This window comes from Bos indicus, chromosome 21, assembly GCF_029378745.1.
Source record: "Bos indicus isolate NIAB-ARS_2022 breed Sahiwal x Tharparkar chromosome 21, NIAB-ARS_B.indTharparkar_mat_pri_1.0, whole genome shotgun sequence".
NCBI classification, from domain to species: Eukaryota; Metazoa; Chordata; class Mammalia; order Artiodactyla; family Bovidae; genus Bos; species Bos indicus.
In genome coordinates this window covers 47,844,231-47,868,666 of record NC_091780.1, presented here as the reverse complement: position 1 = coordinate 47,868,666, position 24,436 = coordinate 47,844,231, and the positions used below count along the sequence as shown (strand labels likewise).

The window sequence follows — 24,436 nt, the reverse complement described above, 5'->3', positions numbered from 1 at the left end:
ATTTTGCCAACAAAGGTCCGTCTAGTCAAGGCTATGGTTTTTCCTGTGGTCATGTATGGATGTGAGAGTTGGACTGTGAAGAAGGCTGAGCACCAAAGAATTGATGCTTTTGAACTGTGGTGTTGGAGAAGACTCTTGAGAGTCCCTTGGACTGCAAGATCTAACCAGTCCATTCTGAAGCAGATCAGCCCTGGGATTTCTTTGGAAGGAATGATGCTAAAGCTGAAACTCCAGTACTTTGGCCACCTCATGCGAAGAGTTGACTCATTGGAAAAGACTCTGATGCTGGGAGGGATTGGGGGCAGGAGGAGAAGGGGACGACAGAGGATGAGATGGCTGGATGGCATCACTGACTCGATGGACGTGAGTCTGAGTGAACTCTGGGAGTTGGTGATGGACAGGGAGGCCTGGCGTGCTGCGATTCATGGGGTCGCAGAGTCGGATACGACTGAGCGACTGAACTGAACTGAACTGAACTGAACTATTAAGATACATACATTTGCCTTTTTATTGGACACATCAGTATACATCCTTCTTCATGGGTAGGCAAAATGCTTTGCTTAAAACAGGGATCGTGTTCACAGAACTGCAGTGGAGAAGATCAAAACAACTTAAATATGGGCTCTTGTGAGAACTTGATGCTCTAAAATAATTTGAATTGTTTCTAGCTTCTCTTTTAGTAACTCAACCCTCAAAAGCTAGCTGGAGCTTGTAATAAAAGGACATCTTTTCCAGGGAAAACCACAGAACCCTGTTTCAAAAAAAATCCCTTAGGTGTGGCATTTGACTTTTTCTCTTTACTTAACCCAATAGGTGGTTATGCATCTCAGTAAACAAAAAACTTCACTGACTTGTAAGATTGCAGAAAAAAAATGAGCAACAAGGAATAAAGTCTTAGGAAAATGTTGAAATAAAGAAAGCTCCCACTTGTGACAAATCCTTCTCAATAAACTCAGCCTAGTTCACTAGGTTACCACATCATCTGATATTATAAAGATATATACAACTATCCTGACCAGAGGCCTGACATAAATATTAGCTTGGAGAAGCTAACATTTAATAAAGTTATTAAAACTTCTATTTAAAAATATTTATCACATTTTTGTGATTCTTATATCCCTAAAATTTAAACAACTTTGTCTATGATGCCATAATCTCTTAGAAATACTACTATTAAAGAAGTCAGTAGGAACAGTCACTTTTTCCCACTGATCCTTCCAATCACCGAGGGGTAGTCAATATACTATCATAGAGGAAGGAGTGTAATCTTTCCTTTAAATTTCAATAACTAATATTATGAGCACAAGCATAATGCAAAGTCTTCACTGGGTAACCTTTTGTTAATTTATCAATTCCAATTTTTTTTCTTATACAAAAGGAGGCTTTATTTATAATTCTTTAATGTGCAATTTGAAAACTGAGAAAGCTGAAAAACCAGAAGTATTTTTGTTTGTTGTAACTCTTGTAACAGCAAAACCTGAACAAGGGTGATAATTCATATATTTCACTGCAGAAATATTCATGCTTGATTACAGTATGTTTCTCTACAACAACTGAAGATATTAACTAATAAAGAGAATATACATCATATTACCTTTATGAAATTTGAAAAATTCTCAATTCTGAAACACTAATAGCCCCCAAGCAGGGTTAAATGAAGGGTGTGGATTTGATTAGATTCTGTTTTGTTATTTCTTTAGTAGGTGAATATAGTACATATGCTATAGCATATTCAATATTTAAAAATAAAAATTCGAGAAGGCCTAAATCTTAGACCTTTTTTTTGTGGCACGCTGTAACAGGTAACCAAGACCGCTAGCAACATAACCCACAAAATTAATGAAACATTATGCTTTCACAACTATGAAACCTCCCCTAATTGATCCAAGTCTGATAGAGTATCTTCCTTAAGTGTTCCCTGAGTACCTCAAACTTCTTCTTTAGAGCTGTTTACCTGTCAATATCCTTTGCTACATTGTAAGCTCAGTGATGGCTAGTACTGCTGTCTTTAATTTTATCTACCAGTGATGCTCAGTGTCTACCTCAATGCTTGGTGAATCATACGTACTTGATTAAAATAATAATTGAATTGAAGAGCAGAAAAGTTTCAAAGAATTTTCTAAAGGCCTCCACATGGTTCACTGGAAGTCTCTCAGTCGTGTCTGACTCTTTGTGACCCCTTGGACTATACAGTCCATGGAATTCTCTAGGCCAGAATACCAGAGTGGGTAGCCTTTCCCTTCTCCACGGGATCTTTCTAATCCAGGGATTGAACCCAGGTCTCCTGCATTGCAGGAGGATTCTTTACCAACTGAGCTATCAGGGAAGCCCCGACATAGTTCAAGATACTTAGAAATGGGCAGGCACTCTCTCATTCAACTTCTATCTTGTGTGTGTGTTCAGTCACTCAGTCATGTCCAACTCTTTGTGACCCCATGAACTGTAGCTACCCAGGCTTCTCTGTCCAAGAAATTCTCCAGGCAAGAATACTGGAGTGGGTTGTCATTTCCTACTCTAGGAGATCTTCCTGACCCAGAGAACGAACCTGAGTCTCCTGCATTGGCAGGCAGATCCTTTGCCATTGAGCCACCTGGGAAGCCCAACTTTTATCTTATCATTATTTAATAGTTCTTTTTCATCTTATTTTACCAAAATATTTTAACACCTATCCATTCACTGACATTTCTATTGTAGGACAATCATGTTTATTATTATTTTATTTATTTTTTGGTAATCTTTCATGTTAATGATTGCAATTACTTGTCTTTTTAAGTTAAATATTTTAAATACTTATATTTGGTAACTTAAATTTTTGCTGAATCTTCATTGCTATTGACTTTTTTTTAAACAGTGTACAATTATTAATAGGATCAATATCAACAATGAACAGATCTGAAGTCCTAATAATACTGCTACACTTCAGTATATAGTCAGCTGAGCATTCCCCTTTCCCATTATTTTATTTTTCTCATTTTTATCGGTAGGACTGGCTTAAATCTTGACTCAGATTCTCTGTATTCATTTATATTTGAAAGAGATAAAAATCTAACTCCTCTTTCCTTATTTCTTACACCAGCTAGTGGCACTTTGAAGTTTAAAATTCCTATTTCTAAAATAAGTAGGAACTGGGAGCACCATAGACAGATCGAGCTAACTGCCCTGTTTGTGATCTTTTATGTTTCTGAATATGCATGATTCCTGCTACTTAATTTTGGCTCAGGCTTTGGTTTCTTTAGAAGTTTTGACCTTACCATGACCTTTGGTTTCTTTAAATAGGATTCTGTACATTTTCAGAGGATTGAGATGATTTCCTAAGGTCAGAATGTGGTTGGGCATTTTACCACTGCTCATGAAGCAATATGAGCAACTGAATGTCATCAGATCAGATCAGATCAGATCAGTTCCTCAGTCGTGTCTGACTCTCTGCAACCCCATGAATGGCAGCACCCCAGGCCTCCCTGTCCATCATCAACTCCCGGAGTTCACTGAGACTCACGTCCATCGAGTCAGTGATGCCATCCAGCCGTCTCATCCTCTGTTGTCCCCTTCTCCTCCTGCCCTCAATCCCTCCCAGCATCAGAGTCTTTTCCAATGAGTCAACTCTTCCCATGAGGTGGCCAAAGTACTGGAGTTTCAGCTTTAGCATCATTCCTTCCAAAGAAATCCCAGGGCTGATCTGCTTCAGAATGGACTGGTTGGATCTCCTTGCAGTCCAAGGGACTCTCAAGAGTCTTCTTCAACACCACAGTTCAAAAGCATCAATTCTTTGGCGCTCAGCCTTCTTCACAGTCCAACTCTCACATCCATACATGACCACAGGAAAAACCATAGCCTTGACTAGACGAACCTTTGTTGGCAAAGTCATGTCTCTGCTTTTGAATATGCTATCTAGGTTGGTCATAACTTTCCTTCCAAGGAGTAAGCGTCTTTTAATTTCATGGCTGCAGTCACCATCTGTAGTGATTTTGGAGCCTAGAAAAATAAAGTCTGACACTGTTTCCACTGTTTCCCATCTATTTCCCATGAACTGATGGGACCGGATGCCATGATCTTCGTTTTCTGAATGTTGAGCTTTAAGCCAACTTTTTCACTCTCCACTTTCACTTTCATCAAGAGGGTTTTTAGTTCCTCTTCACTTTCTGCCATAAGGGTGGTATAATCTGCATATCTGAGGTTATTGATATTTCTCCTGGCAATCTTGATTCCAGCTTGTGTTTCTTCCAGTCCACCGTTAACTGTTGCTTTCTGACCTGCATACAAATTTCTTAAGAGGCAGATCAGGTAGTCTGGTATTCCCATCTCTTTCAGAATTTTCCACAGTTTATTGTGATCCACACAGTCAAAGGCTTTGGCATAGTCAATAAAGCAGAAATAGATGTTTTTCTGGAACTCTCTTGCTTTTTCCATGATCCAGCAGATGTTGGCAATTTGATCTCTGGTTCCTCTGCCTTTTCTAAAACCAGCTTGAACATCTGGAAGTTCACGGTTCACGTACTCCTGAAGCCTGGCTTGGAGAATTTTGAGCATCACTTTATTAGCATGTGAGATGAGTGCAATTGTGCGGTAGTTTGAGCATTCTTTGGCATTGCCTTTCTTTGGGATTGGAATGAAAACTGACCTTTTCCAGTCCTGTGGCCACTGCTGAGTTTTCCAAATTTGCTGGCATATTGAGTGCAGCACTTTTACAGCATCATCTTTCAGGATTTGAAATAGCTCAACTGGAATTCCATGACCTCCACTAGCTTTGTTTGTAGTGATGCTTTCTAAGGCCCACTTGACTTCACATTCCAGGATGTCTGGCTATAGGTGAGTGATCATACCATTGTGATTATCTTAGCTCCCTAAGGCCCAATAAAAATAACCTTCTGAAAACTTTGAGGAAGGTGGCTTCTGACACGGCTTCCAATGAGGCTTGCCTTCTGGTATTTATACCATTGTGTAATCCCCTCCCCATTGGTGGGGACTGGACCCAAGGATTTGGTTCTAACGAACAGAACATGGCAAAAGTGATGGAATGTCACTTCTAAGACTGCTAGAAAAGGCTGTGGCTTCCATTCTGCTAGTGTACTCTCTCTCTGTCTTCCTTGGCCATTCCAGTGAAGCTACCTGTCAAGTTCTGAGATGCTACATGGAGAGACCCACATAGCAAGGAACTAAAGAAAGCTGAGGCCTTGAGTGTGAGAAGAACTGAGTAGCTTTAGTTTAACAGCTTGTGAGATCCGAATCCTGACAACAACCATGTGGGTCACCTAGAAAGTAGATCCTTCCCAGTCAGGCCGTGAGATTACTGCAGCTTGCGACACACCTGGAACCACAGGACTCAGCTAAGCTCTACTGAGGTCCTTTATCCAAAGAAATGAAAATAATAATGAAAGTGAAAAGAAAGTGTTAGTTGCTCAGTCATGTCTGACTCTTTGCGACCCCATGGACTGTATGTAGCCTGCCAGGCTCCTCTGTCCATGGAATTTTCCAGGCAAGAATACTAGAATGGATTGCCATTCCTTTCTCCAGGGGATCTTCCCAATCCAAGGATCAAACCGGCCTCCCACATTTCAGTTTGATTCTTTACCATTTGAGCCACAGGGAAGCCCAGGGTAATAATAATAGTTTTAAGCTATTACGTTTTGGAGTAATTTGTTAGAGAGAAGATGATAACTAGGCTAATATAAAACCTCAAAAGCAAAATATTTTTGTCTTACAAAATATGACAAAATCATGTTTTCAAATTATGTACCTAGCTGGTTAATATGTATCTTTTTTAAAAGGCACAGAGTGTGTAAGATGTTTTATTTATTTTTATTTTTTGGCTTGCAGGATCCTAGTTCCTCATCCATGGATGGAACCTGTGCAGTGGAAGTGTGTAGTCTTAACCACTGGACAACTAAGAAATTCCTTTGTTAATGTGTATTCATTATATCTTTTAATATGATACAAGTACATTATTAGCAGGAAATAAATATATATAGTAAGGAAGAGTTCTGGAACAAAATAGTGACACATATGTATAAGTGATGTAATTTTAACACTTAAAGTGATTCTTGGCAAGATGGTTCAATGAAAATTTTTGGATAAGAATGATATATTCTATGGGAAGGAAAAATATACTAACTAAATAATGTTCTTAGGTTATATCTGTTATTGTAGACATCAATCATATCACAGAATGTTATCTGGTGTCCTCATATAGCCTATTGGTATGATTATCATGCAAGAAAACTGCAGGTTATCCTCTTTTCATTAGAATTTTAAACTCACTTTTCATTAGAATTTTAAACTCTAAATATAACCGATCACTTAATATTTAAGGGACATAAATGTCAAATATTTTCTTAAATGGAGTGTGCATGCATGCTCAGTTGTGTCCAATTCTTTGCAACCCATGGACTGTAGCCCACCAGGCTCCTCTATCCATGGAATTTTCCAGGCAAGAATACTGGGGCAGGTTGCCATTTCCTACTCCAGGGGATCTTCCCAACCCAGGGCTTGAACCTGCATCTCTTGTATCTCCTGTATTGACAGGCAGATTCTTTACCAGCTGGACCACCTGGGAAGCCCTTCTTAAATGGACTAACAATTCTGAAGGATTATCTGTTAATAAGTGAAAGCCTCTTCCTTGAGAAATTAAGATCCCAAGATGGACAGCTATTAGGATGTCCTGCATACAACTCAAACTCTTAGAAACGTCCTTCTCTTTCATCTCTGTTCTTCCTCTGGTTTTGTCAATCTCAACAAAAGGTATTACTGTCTATCAGGTTGCTCAAGACAAAAGTTTGGGCATTCTCCAAAACACTCCACATCATTATACAGGAAGTTTATTGCTCGGATTTCATGTACATCTCAAGTTCCCACCGGTCCAAGTCATCACAGTGTCTCATGACTGCTATTTCTTCCTAGTGAGTCTCTCTACTTCTTTTCTTATTCAAATTCATCCTCCACAGAGCATTCAGGGTTAATCTTTTAAATATGCAAATAAGAACATGTACTCTTATTAAAACAGATCAAGGAATTCTACTGTTTAAATTAAAAAATGGAAACTAACAGACAAAAACCTTGACGAGGGTTACAAGGTTCCTCAAGATCTGACTCTACAAGACTACTCCATCCTTCTTTTTTGTTCCAAGCTGCCCTCTGCTCACAAAGATCTTTCTTCAGTTTCTCCCACGCACCAATTTCTTTGCTTTGGCTTACACACAGAAGGGTTTCCCCCTGGCTAATACCAATTTATACTTTCAGCCCCAGCTTAGTAAAACCATCCTCCCTTTAACACAAATCTGAATTAGATCTGTTTTATTCTCTTACGGTTTGTAGAGAATTTTCCCTCATCATATTAAGTACAAATTATAGCAATACACTTATTTGTATGCATGTTTACTACTATCTCTTCTGAAGGAAGGTTTGCTTCGTGAACTCAATGTACAGGTTGTCTTCGTTCACCTATGCCTGACACTATGTGCTTTTAAAATATTTGTAGAATAAAACACGAATAAAATTGTTCAAGATCTGGCTTATTATTATTGGTGAAATATTTAAATTACAGCCTTTCATCCATTAAGGAACTTTCTCTTTTATCTTTTTATTTATAATAAAATGCATTAATTTCTGAGAAGTGAAAAGATTCTAATATTTATATTGACATGACTATTCACTTCCTCAATCAATTCAGCTGTAATGATTTATATTTACTTTTTCACTTTACAGTAACTAATTAGGATGTCTATATCAACTAATTATGAATACAAATAATCCCTGTCTAATAGTCAAAAGGGCTATTTCTTAAAGTGACAAAATCTGTCAGGAAAAGAGTGTCAAAGCTATGTTTTATCATGAAAGTACAGTTTCTTTAAAGAATTGGACAACTGAATGGGTTAGCTATTTAAAACAACAAAATTTTAACAGGTAACGAAGCATTACATCAAGCAGGAACTATTATATTAATTTGGCTGCACTGGCTCTTAGTTGCAGCACGCAGGATCTAGTTCCTTGACCAGGGATTGAACTTACACTCCTGCTTCTGGACTGTGAAGTCTTAGCCACTGGGCCACAAGGGAAGTCCCAGGAATTATTTTAAAATGAGCAAGACAACATGATTATAAAGGAACTTTTTTGATGCATTCATTTTATTCTCAGCTTTATAACACAGTTATTTAATCAATGTAGAGTTTACTGTGTTAAATTGTATTTAAATGTATTCAAAGTTTTTAATGCATTAAAAAAAATCCATTTTGGGGGCTTCCCTGTGGCTCAGATGGCCAAGAATTCACCTCCAATGCACGAGACCTGGGTTTGATCTCTGGGTTGGGAAGATCCTCTGGAGAAGGGAATGGCAACCCATTCTAGTATTCTTGCCTGGGAAATCCCATGGACAGAGGAGTCTAGTGGGCTACAGACTGTGGGGTTGCAAACAGTCAGACATGACTGAGCGACTAACACACTTTCAATGCATTTTTGCGATCTATTATAATATGATAATAGAAAATTTATGAAACCAATATAAAATTCAATGACTAAAGATAAAAATTTTATTAACAGGTGCCAGTTTCATTCCCTAAATAAGAAATATGATTCATTAATTTGCTTAAAGATCACTAATATGTAGCTTTTCAGAATACTTAAAATGTATTCCCATGATATAAACATTTTGTTTTACTATTAACTGGATTTATTATTCAAAAACTTATAATCAGTGCTACAACCAATTTATACCATACAATAAATGACGTATATTGTTAAAATCAAATGTTCTCAGAGTCAGTCTCATTGAAACATACCTTTTTGATTCATGCATTCACTTACAGTTTGCTTACAATTGCTTCATAGAGATAGGAATATGTACATTACAAGATTTTATTGATTTATTATAGAATATATTAAGCATACTCAGACTGAAAAAGCGAGCTGTGGGGCTAGTATCATGTAACAGCAAATTGCAGAGTATTTTAGAGCAAAATTAGTGTTGGCATAAAAGCTAAATGCATAAACTGGACCAGTAAAGATAATATTTAGTAAGTTCACTAACAAATCAGGTCTTGGAGTTGTACACTTTGCTCATGATGAAAGGAATATTACATAAAATAATGAAAAAAAGAAAGTGAAAGTTGCTCAGTTGAGTCCCACTCTCTGCAACCCCATGGATTACAGTCTATGGAATTCTTCAGGCCAGAATACTGGAGTAGATAGCCATTCCATTCTTCAGGGGATCTTGGGGATCTTCCCAATTCAGGGATAGAACCCAGGTATCCTGCATTGCAGGAGGATTCTTTACCACTGAGCCACTGGGGAAGCCCATGATATATAATAATATTTAATTTAGCTTTACATACATTGGAGTACAGACCCAAAACAATCATAATGTGCTACCTGTGGAAATATTTCAGCAAACAAAGGTTGAAAAACCACTGTTATTTCATTTTAAAAGTAAAATGCTAAGAATTTCAAATATTATCTCACAAGCAGTTATTTAATGCCATAAGACATTATGAAATTTTAATCTATTAATACTTCCTTATATGTATGTGAAATACCATGTGATGTTACATATGAATACTAAAGAGTGTACTTAACATAAAACTTAAAAAACAATCAATGCAAATTAACTTCTTTATCTTATACCAATGCAAGAAGGATACTTAAAACTCTGCCTAGTGAATATGTATTACTACTAAAGGGAATTAAGAGTCAAGAAAGGTTAGGAAACATTGCTATAACATTGCTGAGGTTTTTGATCATTTTAAACCCAGAAAAGTTTCAATTAATGATGGAGGAAGTAAAGTCATTGATTTTTATACTGCCAAGTGAAATGCAGCAAGCTAGAATAACTGGTTAGTTTTATTAAGGTATCTTATTAAGATGGCTTATTAACTACTCACTATTGTTTTCACAGGGCTTTATGCTGATACTAAACTTTAAAATGTAGGATTCTTTCCTTCCTAACTTTCATAAAAGTCATATATAATTAGCACTGAATGAAATTTTCTAATGTCAACATTTCAAATTTTGATTAAGAGGGAATACAAATCAACCTTATTCAAGTTTAATTCAAAAGACTGGCAACATCCGTTGGGAGACTAGAAGAGATAATATATCAATGTACCTTCAAACTTCAGACTAAGCCAGGGGCCTACAAAGTAAAAGTAATATTCAACTTATTAAGCAGAATCAGCACAGTCATTTTCTCTATCCGACTTATCTTTGATTCATAAAAACCAAATATTCTCAAATTGAAATAAACAGGGGCTAGAATACAATCACAGCCTTACTGTTGATAGATATAATAACCCATCTACCCAGATGATTGAAATAAAGACAAAGCAACAGTTGAAAAAAGTGGTGCAGGTAATGACCATAAAGTAAGACACAGAAATTCAGAGAGTGGTAGGCTTACTGGACAGTATATAATTAAAAACCTGGTCAATTTCCACAGAATGGGAAGAACCACAGTTTTTCAGCTCCACTGTATGAGTATTATTTCTGAACATGAAACCCCATTCAATAGAAATCATACAAACTAGGAAAACTAAGTAAGCTGTTCTTATTTTTGAATAAGGGTAAACGAGAAGTGCACTCTGAGAGTGTCTTTTTCATCTATAGAGTATTCAGGGCTAAATCTAGGGAGAGGTGAATGGGACACTCAATTCAGATGAACAATTGAAAGAGGTGTAAAAACGCTCATTATGAAGATAAATAATATTTTAATGCAACATTTCAAAAAATAAAAAGTAACACAAAAACCCCATGATAAAAAAACCCCCAAAATTTAAATAAAAGATCAGTACCTAGTCTAAGATTGATAAAATCTCTAAGGCAAAACTTCTTTATAGTGAGTTTCTTTAAAAGATCAATTTTGATAAAAGGTTGAATGGTTTAGGTCTATCTTCTATGATTTACATAAGCACAGAATATTTGAGTAAGAAAAATTTCTAAAGTAAATTTTAATAATAAATCCCTAAATATTGTTTGAAGGCACTTGACATCTTAAATCCCCATGTCTAAGCCCTCTCTGATTTTTAAGCTCTAAACTCTTTGGTATATGCTAAGTAGGTTTCCCCAAACTAGACTGACTGACTCTAGTGCCAAAGTAGCTTCTTTTAACTCATTACATGGCTGATGGAATGGTCTTCGCTTGAATTAATTACAGTAGGGGTTACAAGATGGTAGTTTTCTGATTCTATTACTCCATGTTAACTCCCATTCTCCTTCCATGGGGCTTCCCAGGTGGTACGGTGGTAAAAGAATCCACCTGCCAAAACAGGAGACACAAGAGATGCAGGTTCAAGCCTTGGGTTGGGAAGATCCCCTGGAGTAGAAAATGGCAACCCACTCCAGTATTCTTGCTTGGAAAATTCCAAGGACAGAGGAGCCTGGTGGGCCACAGTCCACGCAGTCACAGAGTTGGACGCGACTGAGCACAATAGCACAGCACATTCTTCTTTACAAAAGGCATTCTTCCTTTCTAACTTCCATCTTTTTTTAAAAAAAAAGTATCTTTATAGATCCTAAGTGTAACAATTAAGGATTTTATAATCAAATACACTTCTTTTGATGCATACATTGTTTCAATTTTGGTCTATGGGAACTTTGTCAAGCTGTTCCTGTGCCCTTTCTACATGACTCTATTAGTCTCTGAGCAAAAACCAGAAAGTTCTTGCTTTCTGGTACAAAATGATAATCTAGACTCACTGTACTTTCCATGATCCAGACCCAGAAGCTTTGATACCCTTTAATAAGAAATGTAGTCAGAAACCAAAATTTGGGTGTTTAGGTGTATCCCTTGCTTCTAAGGCCTTTTCAATAAATAAAGCTAAGGAAAAATATACATTTTTTTAAATCAAAATTCATACTGATAGTTTCAACTCAAATTGAGTATTACAGTTTCTTTTTCTTAATGCCATTTATTTTACAGTGTAAATTTTGGCTCCTAATAATATTTACATAGCTCCTTAGTCCAACAATATAAAGAAAAGTTTTAAGATTTTAATAACCAGTAGTACAACTAAGTATGAATATACTGAGCAAAGTTTAAGATTACTTTGCATTTCTTCTTGTCCTTAAAACATACGCCTTTAATGATGCATAGTCAGTCTAACAGTCAAAAGACACTTGAGTTAATTATTTTCTCTCTATAAGAATCTAACCAATCTGATATAGTCAGGTATATTTATTTCTATTTGTATTCGTTTTCATGGGTGCTTTTTAATTTTTTCATTTGATTTTAATTTCTAAATATTTAAAACACACACACGGTTCAAAAGTCAAACTATACAAAAAGACATAGTTCAAAAAGTTGCATTACCATCCTATGCCTGTGTCTCTTTCCTATCTACCTCCAAAGGATAAACATCCCTCCTGTTCTTTTTATCCTTATTTCTCACTTGTATTATAAATACTTGATTTTTTTTCCAATTAGCAATATGTCAATCAATATTCATTTACAGACAGCTTCCTTACTATTTTCCCTGGTGGCTCAGACAGTAAAGCATCTGCCTATGATGTGGGAGATTCGGGTTCAATCCCTGGGTCAGGAAGATCCTCTGGAGAAGGAAATGGCAACCCACTCCAGTATTCTTACCTGGAAAATCCCGTGGATGGAGGAGCCTGGTAGGCTACAGTCCATGGGGTCGCAGAGTTGGAAATGACTGAGCAACTAAACTTTCACTTTCACTTACTATTGTATCTTTTTTTTACAGTTGCACTGTATCACACTAAGCACTACCCCAGGTGGTGCAGTGGTACAGAATCTGCCTGCAATGCAGGAGACTCAGGAGATGCAGGATTGATTCTTGGATCGGGAAGATCCCCTGGATTAGGAAATGGCAACCCACTCCAGTGTGCTCGCCTGTAAAATTCCATGGACAGAGCCACCTGACAGGCCACAGTCATGGGGTAGCAAAGAGGCAGACATGACTAAGTAAGCACATGTATTACACTATGCAAATATATGCACGGTTTATTCATCTACTCTCCGATTTGGGTTGTTTCTGTTTGCTATTAAAAATAATACTGTAGGGGTTCTCTGATGGTCCATTGGTTAAGACTGTGCTTCCACTGCAGGGGGCACAGGTTTGATCCCTGATCAGTGAACTAGGATCTCACATGCCACTCAGTGCATTCACTAAATAACAGTAATGATGATAATAATACTACAGTTCTTAGGAGGAATTCCTTAGAAGGAATTCCTAAAAGTGATTTTCCTTAGTCAAAGGGCAAATGTAATTTTGTTGTGTGTGCGTGCTAAGTTGCTTCAGTAGCATCCAACTCTTTGTGACCCTACAGACTGCAGCCTGCCAGGTTTCCCGGTCCATGGGATTCTCCAGGCAAGAATACTGGAGTGGTTGCCATGTCTTCATCCAGGGGATCTTCCTGACCTTGGAATAAAACTGGCATCTCATATTTCTCCTGCATTGGTAGGCTATTTCTTTACCACTAGCGCCACCTGGGAATCCCGTGATTTTGTTAGATACCATCAAATTCTCCACCATAGGGCTTTTTTTTTTTCTCCCACTATTTTGCAATCCCACCAGTAATGTATGAGAAAGCACAGAATCCTCTTTACTTTTAGTTTCCAAGATCTGTGTGGAGAATCACTTTTTCCATTTACATGACATCTACAACATCTCTGAGGCAAAAATATTATTTTTCTAACTCACTCATTTCTGGTTCCAAAGAAGTAATAATAATTTTTAATCTAAAATGTATATTATAAGTAGAAGATATTCTTCAGTCTATGGCTTGCATTTATAAAGTGTATATTTTTCAAAGTACTTCTATATACATGCGTATTATTTCATTCTCACAATTACGTTTAGTAGTGACAGCAAGTCTATCAGCTCCATCTTCCAGATGAGGAAACTGAGAAGAAACACAATCTAATTAATTTGTACACACCCAGTTAATGACAGCCAAGGGCCCTTAGTTTACTGGTATTTCTACTAAATACTTGGTTGCCTTCCTCTTAACTTTCAACTCTAGTATTTTATTATATGTTCAAATCAGATCAGATCAGATCAGTTGCTCAGTCGTGTCCGACTCTTTGCGACCCCATGAATCGCAGCATGCCATCACCAACTCCTGGAGTTCACTGAGACTCACTTCCATTGAGTCAGTGATGCCATCCAGCCATCTCATCCTCTGGCGTCCCCTTCTCCTCTTGCCCCCAATCCCTCCCATCATCAGAGTCTTTTCCAATCAGTCAACTCTCCGCATGAGGTGGCCAAAGTACTGGAGTTTCAGCTTTAGCATCATTCCTTCCAAAGAAATCCCAGGGCTGATCTCCTTCAGAATGGACTGGTTGGATCTCCTTGCAGTCCAAGGGACTCTCAAGAGTCTTCTCCAACACCACAGTTCAAAAGCATCAATTCTTTGGCGCTCAGCCTTCTTCACAGTCCAACTCTCACATCCATACATGACCACAGGGAAAACCATAGCCTTGACTAGACGAACCTTTGCTGGCAAAGTAATGTCTCTGCTTTTCAATATGCTATCTAGGTTGGTCATAACTTTCCTTCTAAGGAGTAAGCGTCTTAATTTCATGGCTGCAGTCACCATCTGCAGTGATTTTGGAGCCCCCCAAATAAAGTCTGACACTGTTTCCACTGTTTCCCATCTATTTCCCATGAACTGATGGGACTGGATGCCATGATCTTTGTTTTCTGAATGTTGGGCTTTAAGCCAACTTTTTCACTCTCCACTTTCACTTTCATTCAGAGGCTTTTTAGTTCCTCTTCACTTTCTGCCATAAGGGTGGTGTCATCTGCCTATCTGAGGTTATTGATATTTCTCCTGGCAATCTTGATTCCAGCTTGTGCTTCTTCCAGCCCGGCCTTTCTCATGATGTACTCTGCATATAAGTTAAATAAACAGGGTGACAATGTACAGCCTTGACGTACTTCTTTTCCTATTTGGAACCAGTCTGTTGTTCCATGTCCAGTTCTAACTGTTGCTTCCTGACCTGCATATAGGTTTCTCAAGAGGCAGGTCAGGTGGTCTGGTATTCCCATCTCTTTCAGAATTTTCCACAGTTTATTGTGATCCACACAAAGGTTTTGGCATAGTCAATAAAGCAGAAATAGATGTTTTTCTGGAACTCTCTTGCTTTTTCCATGATCCAGTGGATGTTGGCAATTTGATCTCTGATTCCTCTGCCTTTTCTAAAACCAGCTTGAACATCTGGAAGTTCATGGTTCACGTACTCCTGAAGCCTGGCTTGGAGAATTTTGAGCATTAGTTTACTAGCGTGTGAGATGAGTGCAATTGTGCGGTAGTTTGAGCATTCTTTGGGACTGGAATGAAAACTGACCTTTTCCAGTCCTGTGGCCACTGCTGAGTTTTCCAAATTTGCTGGCATATTGAGTACAGCACTTTCACAGCATCATCTTTCAGGATTTGGAATAGCTCAACTGGAATTCTATCACCTCCACTAGCTTTGTTCGTAGTGATGCTTTCTAAGACCTACTTGACTTCACATTCCAGGATGTCTGGCTGTAGGTCAGTGATCACACCATCGTGATTATCTGGGTCGTGAAGATCTTTTTTGTACAGTTCTTCTGTGTATTCTTGCCATCTCTTCTTAATATCTTCTGCTTCTGTTAGGTGCATACCATTTCTGTCCTTTATCAAGCCCATCTTTGCATGAAATGTTCCTTTGGTATCTCTGATTTTCTTGAAGAGATCTCTCGTCTTTCCCATTCTGTTGTTTTCCTCTATTTCTTTGCATTGATCGCTGAAGAAGGCTTTCTTATCTGTTCTTTGGAACTCTGCATTCAGATGCTTATATCTTTCCTTTTCTCCTTTGCTTTTCACTTCTCTTCTTTTCACAGCAATTTGTAAGGCCTCCTCAGACAGCCATTTTGCTTTTTTGCGTTTATTTTCCATGGGGATGGTCTTGATCCCTATCTCCTGTACAATGTCACAAACCTCCGTCCATAGTTCATCAGGCACTCTATCTATCAGATCTAGGCCCTTAAATCTATTTCTCACTTCCACTGTAAGAGAAACCCAAGTAAGACGGTAGGTGTTGCAAGAGGGCATCAGAGGGAAACACACTGAAACCATACTCACAGGAAACTAGTCAATCTAATCACACTAGGACCACAGCCTTGTCTAACTCAATGAAACTAAGCCATGCCCGTGGGGCAACCCAAGATGGGCGGGTCATGGTGGAGAGATCTGACAGAATGTGGTCCACTGGAGAAGGGAACGGCAAACCACTTCAGTATTCTTGCCTTGAGAACCCCATGAACAGTATGAAAAGACAAAATGATAGGATACTGAAAGAAAAACTCCCCAGGTCAGTAGGTGCCCAATATGCTACTGGAGATCAGTGGAGAAATAACTCCAGAAAGAATGAAGGGATAGAGCCAAAGCAAAAAGAATAACCAGCTGTGGATGTGACTGGTGATAGAAGCAAGGTCCGATGCTGTGAAGAGCAATATTGCATAGGAACCTGGAATGTCAGGTCCATGAATCAGGGCAAATTGGAAGTGGTCAAACAAGAGATGGCAAGAGTGAATGTCGACATTCTAGGAGTCAGCGAACTGAAATGGACTGGAATGGGTGAATTTTATTACATGCTAGTGTCACTTATTAGATAAAAGTATTAGGATCACAGACTTATTCATTATATTTACTTCACATATAATAGAAATATGAAGGCTATTAATTAGTCATGTTCATCTTTTAAGCATATTTTAGAAAATAAAGCTTACTTGTTTGGGTTTAGCTCAAGACTTTTATAAACTGTAAAGTGCTGAACAAGTCTAGTAATAAAATTCGTTCTGGAAAAATACACCATATTTTAATTTAAAGTAAGATTCAGTTATGTAAGCATTAGTAACAGATGAGTATAGTGAATTACCTCTTGACTATATATACAATTATGAACTTCTAAAATCTTACAAAATCAAATGCAAAGTACCTTGCAAGAATGCATTAAAGTTCAAAGCCTCCTTTGTACTAAACAATGTTTCTTTGCATTTTCTAAAAAGGCAATAAGAAAGTTCTATTCCAGTTGTAAAATATTTTGGCCTAAATTAATTAGACTGATTAATCCTTGAGAATGGCAACACAGATTTGCCCTATCAAGTGAGTTTCAAGAAAATATTAAAGGATGACATTAACAAATGTTATAAATTGAGAGTCCTCAAACGAAAGTAGTGAAATCAATGTGTAAATATAAACTCTGATTTTGGTCTGTTTCATAATGTAAACTGTTTTCCATAAAACACAATCTGTACATTTGTCATTTAGTTTTGAAGATAAATGTCATTTATTTTTGAAGTTGAAAAATAACAAAAAGACTTTAGACCCACATATAAAAGGTATTCTTTTTATCCTTTTCTGAGACGCTGACCTGTATATTCATTTAAAAATGAACACCACATCTTTACGTTATTAAATCTTTGTTTTGATCTATTAGTATTCACCAAAGTGCCATTTTATAAAACCTCACACTGAATAGACAAGGCTGGAGGTGACCATCTGCAGCTTTAGAGTCTGTGTTTGAATTGATGAAAAGAGCTTTGTGTTTTCATTGCCAAGTTTGATTCTTCCAGTCATTAGGCATTCCCCTCAGATCACATCAATGAAGCCGTACTCTCTTACACCCATGTGTTAAATTCTCTTCTCCTCATGGTTTCCTTTGCCAGCTCTACTCAAGAATGACTACTGGGCCTTAGCCACATTCTTCTCACAGCTGTGTCAAAAAGAGCATCAGAAAGTCTTCTTAAAACCCATATGTGTATCTGGTCAGTTCTCAGTCTTAGGGTCACCTCACATTGTGGTGTGATTATACAGAGATTCATTCTTGTTCTTGAACTGTGCTACTCCCATCATTCTGGGAAAGATTAGGCCCTCCAGTCAGTAGTAGAGAACTTCTTGGGACACTGATGTGAAATACACATAGCTCAGAAAGCAGATTAGTAAACTAAAGAAGGTGACATTTCAAGATTTTGAGCATGTTTATGTTATTTTTACCATTATGTAGCTTGTCAAATGGTGTAACACAAAAAGAAAGAAGACACACTTTCACTATGCTTTTGGATACTATTGTATGTGAAGGAAAAAGCTGAATGATGATGCTGTTCCAAGAACTATTAGTTTGAATGCTATACATGTCAAAGTAATTAAAAAAATTAAAATAGTTAAGTTCAGTAATAGGTTCCAAAATACTATTTACTATATAAAAATTTCACTTCTGGTTAGTCTTTCCATAGGAACAGCTAATGAAGTAATCTATAGTAGCAAAATTATTCTTTTCTTTATACTTAGGTTAAGAACTGAAGAAAAAAATGATATTTGTTGAGTTGCTCAGGAATATATTAATAAAACAATATAAGAAAGAAAGGAGGAGGATTTTAGCTGCTATTATACACTATATTGCTATAGAATGCATTCTTTTCTCTGTAAATGTAAATGATGAAGAATGAAGTTTATGCGAGGACTGTGTTTATGATTTCACTATCAGACAGAGTTACCGTGAAAGAAACAATATTCTTTCATTTATAGAGGGCTAAATGTGCACTTGGGAAAAATCCTTTAGTGGGGGATATAGACAAACACGAAATAATGGGAAGAAAGAATCAAACATGGAATCTTACAATCCAAGTAAAATTTGTATTTCTAGTTGTTCTTGGGTTCAATTTAGAATTTTTCAATTATATTCTGGGAATAAATCCTATATCTAGTAAAGCAGTATACAGCAGACTTTAGATGAATACACTGACAATTTATTAAAAAAAAACAGACCCTGATTTATGCAAGCATGTAAACATTCTCTGTATCAATAGATAGATACATTATATCCAATCATCTGTGCTTTTAAGAGTAGAGAAAGCAAAAGAGGAATTTCTGAATGAGTTTTCAAGTATAATCAGGTTGAGCAACATACAGGCAGGACGATGAAAACTTTAAAAAATCGAATTTCTACAATAGCTTCCTTTTTTTCCTTGAGTACAAAAGAAGTATGTAAAATATTTAGTGGTTGGTGATATTAAGTACCTTTCCTAGGAAGTTCAAATCACTTTATATATCTTATTTTTATCAATTCTAAAACTATTTTCAGGTAAGATAGATGAGTTCTCCTATCTTTATGAAGTACCCTGGGGTCAAGGGTTAAACAATTAAGAAGGCTTTTAACTGGAGCTAAGAATAGAAACCTAGGAAAATGGTACTGATTAGAGCATAAGACCACTCTAAGGAATTTGCATTTCATGTATATGCATGAAAATCACAATAGGACATCTCTGCAGTGTAAGAATTCTCGTACTTTTTTCAGCTTGTCAAGTTTCAGTTAAAGTGTACTTGATCATCATTAAGTGTGTCCTATAATTTCCTTAATAAAGGTCCATATAGTCAAAGCCATGGTTTTTCCAGTAGTCATGTACAGACATGAGAGTTGGACCATAAAGAAGGCTGAGCATCAAAGAATTGATGCTTTCAAATTATGGAGCTTGAGGAGACTTTTGGGAGGCCCTTGGACAGCAAGGAGATTTAACCAGTCAATCCTAAAGGAAATCAACCCTGAATATTCATGGGAAGGACTGATGCTGGAGTTGAAGCTCCAATACTTTGGCTATCTGATGCAGAGCCAACTGACTGGAAAAGAGCCTGATGCTGAAGAAAAGACCTGAAGAAAAGACCCTGAAGGCAAAAGAAGCGGGCAGAAGAGGATGAGATGGTTAGATGCATCACTGACTCAATGGACATGAATTTGAGCAAACTCTGGGAGACAGTGGAAAACAGAGGAGCCTGGTGTACTGCAGTGCATGGGGTCGTAAAGAGTCAGACATGACTTAGTGACTGAACACTAATAAATAATTTCCCTAAAATAATAGGAACTCGTATTTTTTATTTCAATTACTGTAACACTGGGATTAATAAAAAACAATAAAAATTCCTGCATTTTAGTCTTAAAAAGAAACTATATGAGTCTCTTATTCAACACTTCTATTCTTTTTCTCTCATTCCTCTCATGATCATCTGAAACGTGTTTTATCTATCTTAGTAGGCTGAGATGAATACTAGTCCAACTCTAGATCACCTAGTGAAGACAGACTCCGAAATGAAGAAGCCAATTAAATGTAAGAAGTCATGTTGTGATTTAACTTTTTAGGCCCTACTTTCAGGCTGTTTATGATTCATTCCATAAAATTAACTATAAAAGGGAACTTAACAGGGACAGGGCAGATACTTAGGTTTAGAGAATCCCTCTTCTTCTTTACCCTGGATCTTTTACTTTCCACTTCATTGGAATTTCTCAATTTTAATAATCACAGATTAATCCTTCCCTGGTAGAAAGAAATGAGCTAGACAATTAAAACTATGTTTCTTTTTCATGTCAAAGTGAGACGTTCCTTGAAGATCAAGGTATAAGCCTCAATTCTCTAGTTTTATAAAGAAATGAATATAATCATATCACCTATCAAACATGGTAGGTATTTCTGTATATAATAAAAGTAGCTCTAAGGAAAGCTACTTTATGTACTCAGTGTGTAAGAGAGGGGATCACTATACAAATATATAATGGAATTAAAGTTTTTATAAAATACATACTTGTTTGATAGAGTACAAGATGTATTTCATAAGTTAAATAGGTATTTAATTTAAAAACATGTGTTATGATTAAAAAACCCAGAACATTAAATTCTTAAAAAGCGTATCATGTGTTCAAGAATAAAAATTAAGCATGTTAGATCATGTATATTTTGTGATGACTGTTTAGGAAGCATCTGAGTCCATTTTCCATATATAAAGGACATAAAAAAACTATATCTAATTACTTCTAGATTTAGAAGGTGTTGTCCAAAGCTGATGGGGGTGTTCAGTTGTACATAAACTATCACAAATAAATTAACTATTTGACTTATTATTTGCTGAGGTACATATCATACTTCACAGAGCTTTTAAAACCTCAAATATAAAAACGATTGTGAAGAAATTTCCAGAAAAGTTTCAAATCCTCATTTACTAATAATACTAATAAATCCAAGTAAACTTTCAACATTTTATTAAATATGGATTTAAACCTTATGCTGAGTTGAGAATTTAAGAGGTGTACTCCTTGATTCAATTAACAAGTATCGTATTTACAAAGCATTCACAGTACATCTAGTATTGCTTTGCAACTTGTAGTCCAACCAAGAATTTACAGGGAAAATAGCAAGATAAAGTTGGCAAGAAGTAGAATAATTTTAATGAAAACACAGTATTAATGCAACTACGTAAAAAATTCATTGACGCTTTTCACATTAAACTTTGTAAAACTATTTGAGCAGAATCACTTATCATTATAGTTAATATCAGATTCTGGAACTAGCAACAAAACTATAAAGTTTAGTGGTCTTTTGATGAAAATTGTAGGTTTTTTTTTTTAAATAATAGTACGCTTTAAAAAAAAAAAAAAGTCAAGAAACTGGAAATGCTCTGTTCCCCTTCCCAGCGCCCAGAGTCATCTACCCTGTTTTATAATTCAACCTGCAAACAGATTAAGCAGCTAAGTTTGTGGAAAGTATGTTTGCTCTCCGCTAAGAACCGTTGTGTGACACTATGGCGACTCCCCTGATACCTCAAAGTGAACTACAGACTGCTCTCACTCATCAGCAGGGAAACCAGGCTGAGAATTCACAACTTCTTTGTAACTTCAACTTCTTCATAGAAATCAGTATTTGGCCAACGGCAGGAAAGACTTTTATTAGCTTTACACGCTCTTTTCTTTTTTTTTTTAAAATAGCATTCAAAAGCCACAGGATGCCCTATATTTCAGAAAGAAATGTTTTATGCTGATTTTTGAAATTTTAATTATGCAATTAAAAATTAGAATGCCTGCAAATGTTAAGTAACTGATTTTTTTAAAGTTCAGAAAGAAAATTCTAAATAGTTGATACATTTTTCTTCTTGAAGATATATTAAAAGTTTACAATTTTAGTCCAACCTATTCATTATATAGTTATAGTTTATGAGGAAATAAACATCAGTGTAAATTTGGCCCACAGTAAAGATGGTACGTGATGAAAGTTATTTCATTTTAAAACCTAGATCTTTGAGAGGTTTTCTAACCACATCAGTCTGGCTGTAAATACTTTTAGGTAACTGTGTAGCTTAAATACGTTAATTACAGTAAAATATATTAAAAAATCCCTTTGGGAACTTTTGCTGTAGGCCAGAAGAAGCGTATCTGTAGATGGAAAGACAGGTGGAAAAATACAGCACAAAGAATCAGATTTTATAATCGCTTGTGATAAAAACATCATTTAGTGGACTAGTGCATCAGTTTTCTTTTAAATAAATGAGGACTATGGAAGGTCTAGGCAGAACTATTAAGAGAAGTTTTTTATAACAAAGATCTCATGTTCTTAACCTTTTTTTTAGCCTCCATGTAAATCTCTGCATCCAGGATTGGCAAAAAAAAACAAAACAAACCCTAAAAGGCAAATCACTATGTGCTCTTCTTCCACAAACATATACATTTAAAAGAGACCTACCTAAGGAGAGTAATGTTGAAGGCAAAGGAATGGATTTCCATTGGTGAAATTTTAGGTATCACCCAGATACCTGGGCCAAGAAGTTATTTTTGGTTTGTGAAGTCTGGCATTCATCACATTTTACCCTATAAGTGACTATCTGCCTATAAATATTGGCTACTTTATGGATAGTAATTCTGTACAGCTTTCCTTTCCAAATATACTCAGGTTAAAAAACTTAAGAAAAATATTTACTCAAACAAATAAAATATACATTTAAAATACAATTATTAGAAATAGTGGTCTCTCTGTCCTATTTACTGAAGATTTCAGGTCTTTTAAATGTAATTAAACTTGATGGAAGTCTGTGGTTAGAACAAGCTGATACTAGCAAGTGTGTGTGCTCAATTACTCAGTTGTGTCTGACTCTTCTGTGACCCATGGATTGTAGCCTGCCAGGTGCCTCTGTCCATGGGATTCTCCAGATAAGAATACTGGAGTGGTTTCCATTTCCTCCTCTAGGAGATCTTCCTGATCCAGGGATCAAATAAATCCCTGTCCTTGTGTCTCCTGCATTGGCAGGTGGATTCTTTACTACTATGCCACCAGGGAAACCCTTTTCTGTCATTATATCAAACTATTAAATTGTTCTAGTCTGGCAAGCCACTCCAGTACTCTTGCCTAGAAAATCCCATGGATGGAGGAGCCTGGTAGGCTGCAGTCCATGGGGTCGCTACAAGTTGGACTCGACTGAGCGACTTCACTTTCACTCTTCACTTTCATGCATTGGAGAAGGAAATGGCAACCCACTCCAGTGTTCTTGTCTGGAGAATCCCAGGGACAGGGGAGCCTGGTGGGCTGCTGTCTATGGGGTTGCACAGAGTCGGACACGACTGAAGCGACTTAGCAGCAGCAGCAGTAGTCTGTATGTTCATAAGCATTTATAGAGTACCCACTTAACAGCTGGCATCTGTGCCAAGTACTTGGAAGCAATGGGGATACAAAGATGAACAGAACACCATCTATGGCTTGGAAAAGCTCCATGATGACTAATTTTGCAGGGATCAGAGTAGATAGGATACAGATATACAAAGCAATTTTAACACCTAGCTGATTAAGACTTCTAATAAGGGTATGGACTAAGTATTATGAAAGCATTAAAGAATGGAAATATAAAGAAGCATCATAGGGGTAACATTTAGATCAGAATTTAAGGAATACAAAAATCTGGCAAGGCACTAAAAGGGAGGAATATTTTCTAAGAAGATGAAATGGCATGAGCAGAGATACTGTGGTAGGGCATCATGGGGGAAGATGATACTAAAACAATGGGAGAAACCCAGTGACAGGCCTCCGGCACCCCACTCCAGTACTCTTGCCTGGAAAATCCCATGGATGGAGGAGCCTGGTAGGCTGCAGTCCATGGGGTCGCTAGAGTCGGACATGACCGAGCAACTTCATTTTCACTTTTCACTTTCACGCATTGGAGAAGGAAATGGCAACCCAATCCAGTGTTCTTGTCTGGAGAATTCCAGGGATGGCGGAGCCTGGTGGGCTGCTGTCTATGGGGTCGCACAGAGTCAGACACGACTGGAGTGACTTAGCAGCAGCAGCAGCATAACATGCTAAGTTGTTTAAACTTTAACTTGCAGGGGTTGAAGAGTCCCTGAAAGATTTAAAATAGGGAAATAATATAACCTGATTAGTGTTTTAGAAAAATTAACTCTGGTGGCGGTAAGGAAGACAAATTTTGAGAGAGCTACAGGCAGGTAAACTAGTTCTAAGATTATTTCAATAGTCTAGAGGAATAATTATTTCAACAGCCATGAGGGATGATGAGGGCCTGAATTAATGACGTTAACAAGGGAAGAGTGGTGGGAATCAGAAGACACTTAGGCAGTAGACAACAGAGACTGATGGCAACGTGAACGTGAATGACAAGAAAGAGTGAGGGAAGAAGGAAAGGGCGGCTGAAACTTTCGAGG

At 37.0% G+C, this 24,436-nt stretch overlaps 1 protein-coding gene across 5 annotated transcripts in view; it reads right to left on the bottom strand.

The window, feature by feature from the left end:
- MIPOL1 (mirror-image polydactyly 1) overlaps positions 1-24,436 on the bottom strand; it is a 307,526-nt gene that overhangs the window by 26,323 nt on the left and 256,767 nt on the right. The window contains exon 13 of one of the 5 annotated variants that reach the window (XM_070775479.1): positions 276-24,117. The exons of the other annotated variants lie outside the window; for them this stretch is intronic. Within the exon in view, the coding sequence (XP_070631580.1) occupies positions 24,093-24,117 (25 nt within the window). The 3' untranslated portion in view covers positions 276-24,092. Of the gene's footprint in view, positions 1-275; positions 24,118-24,436 lie in introns of those variants that run through there. 5 annotated transcript variants of the gene reach the window in all.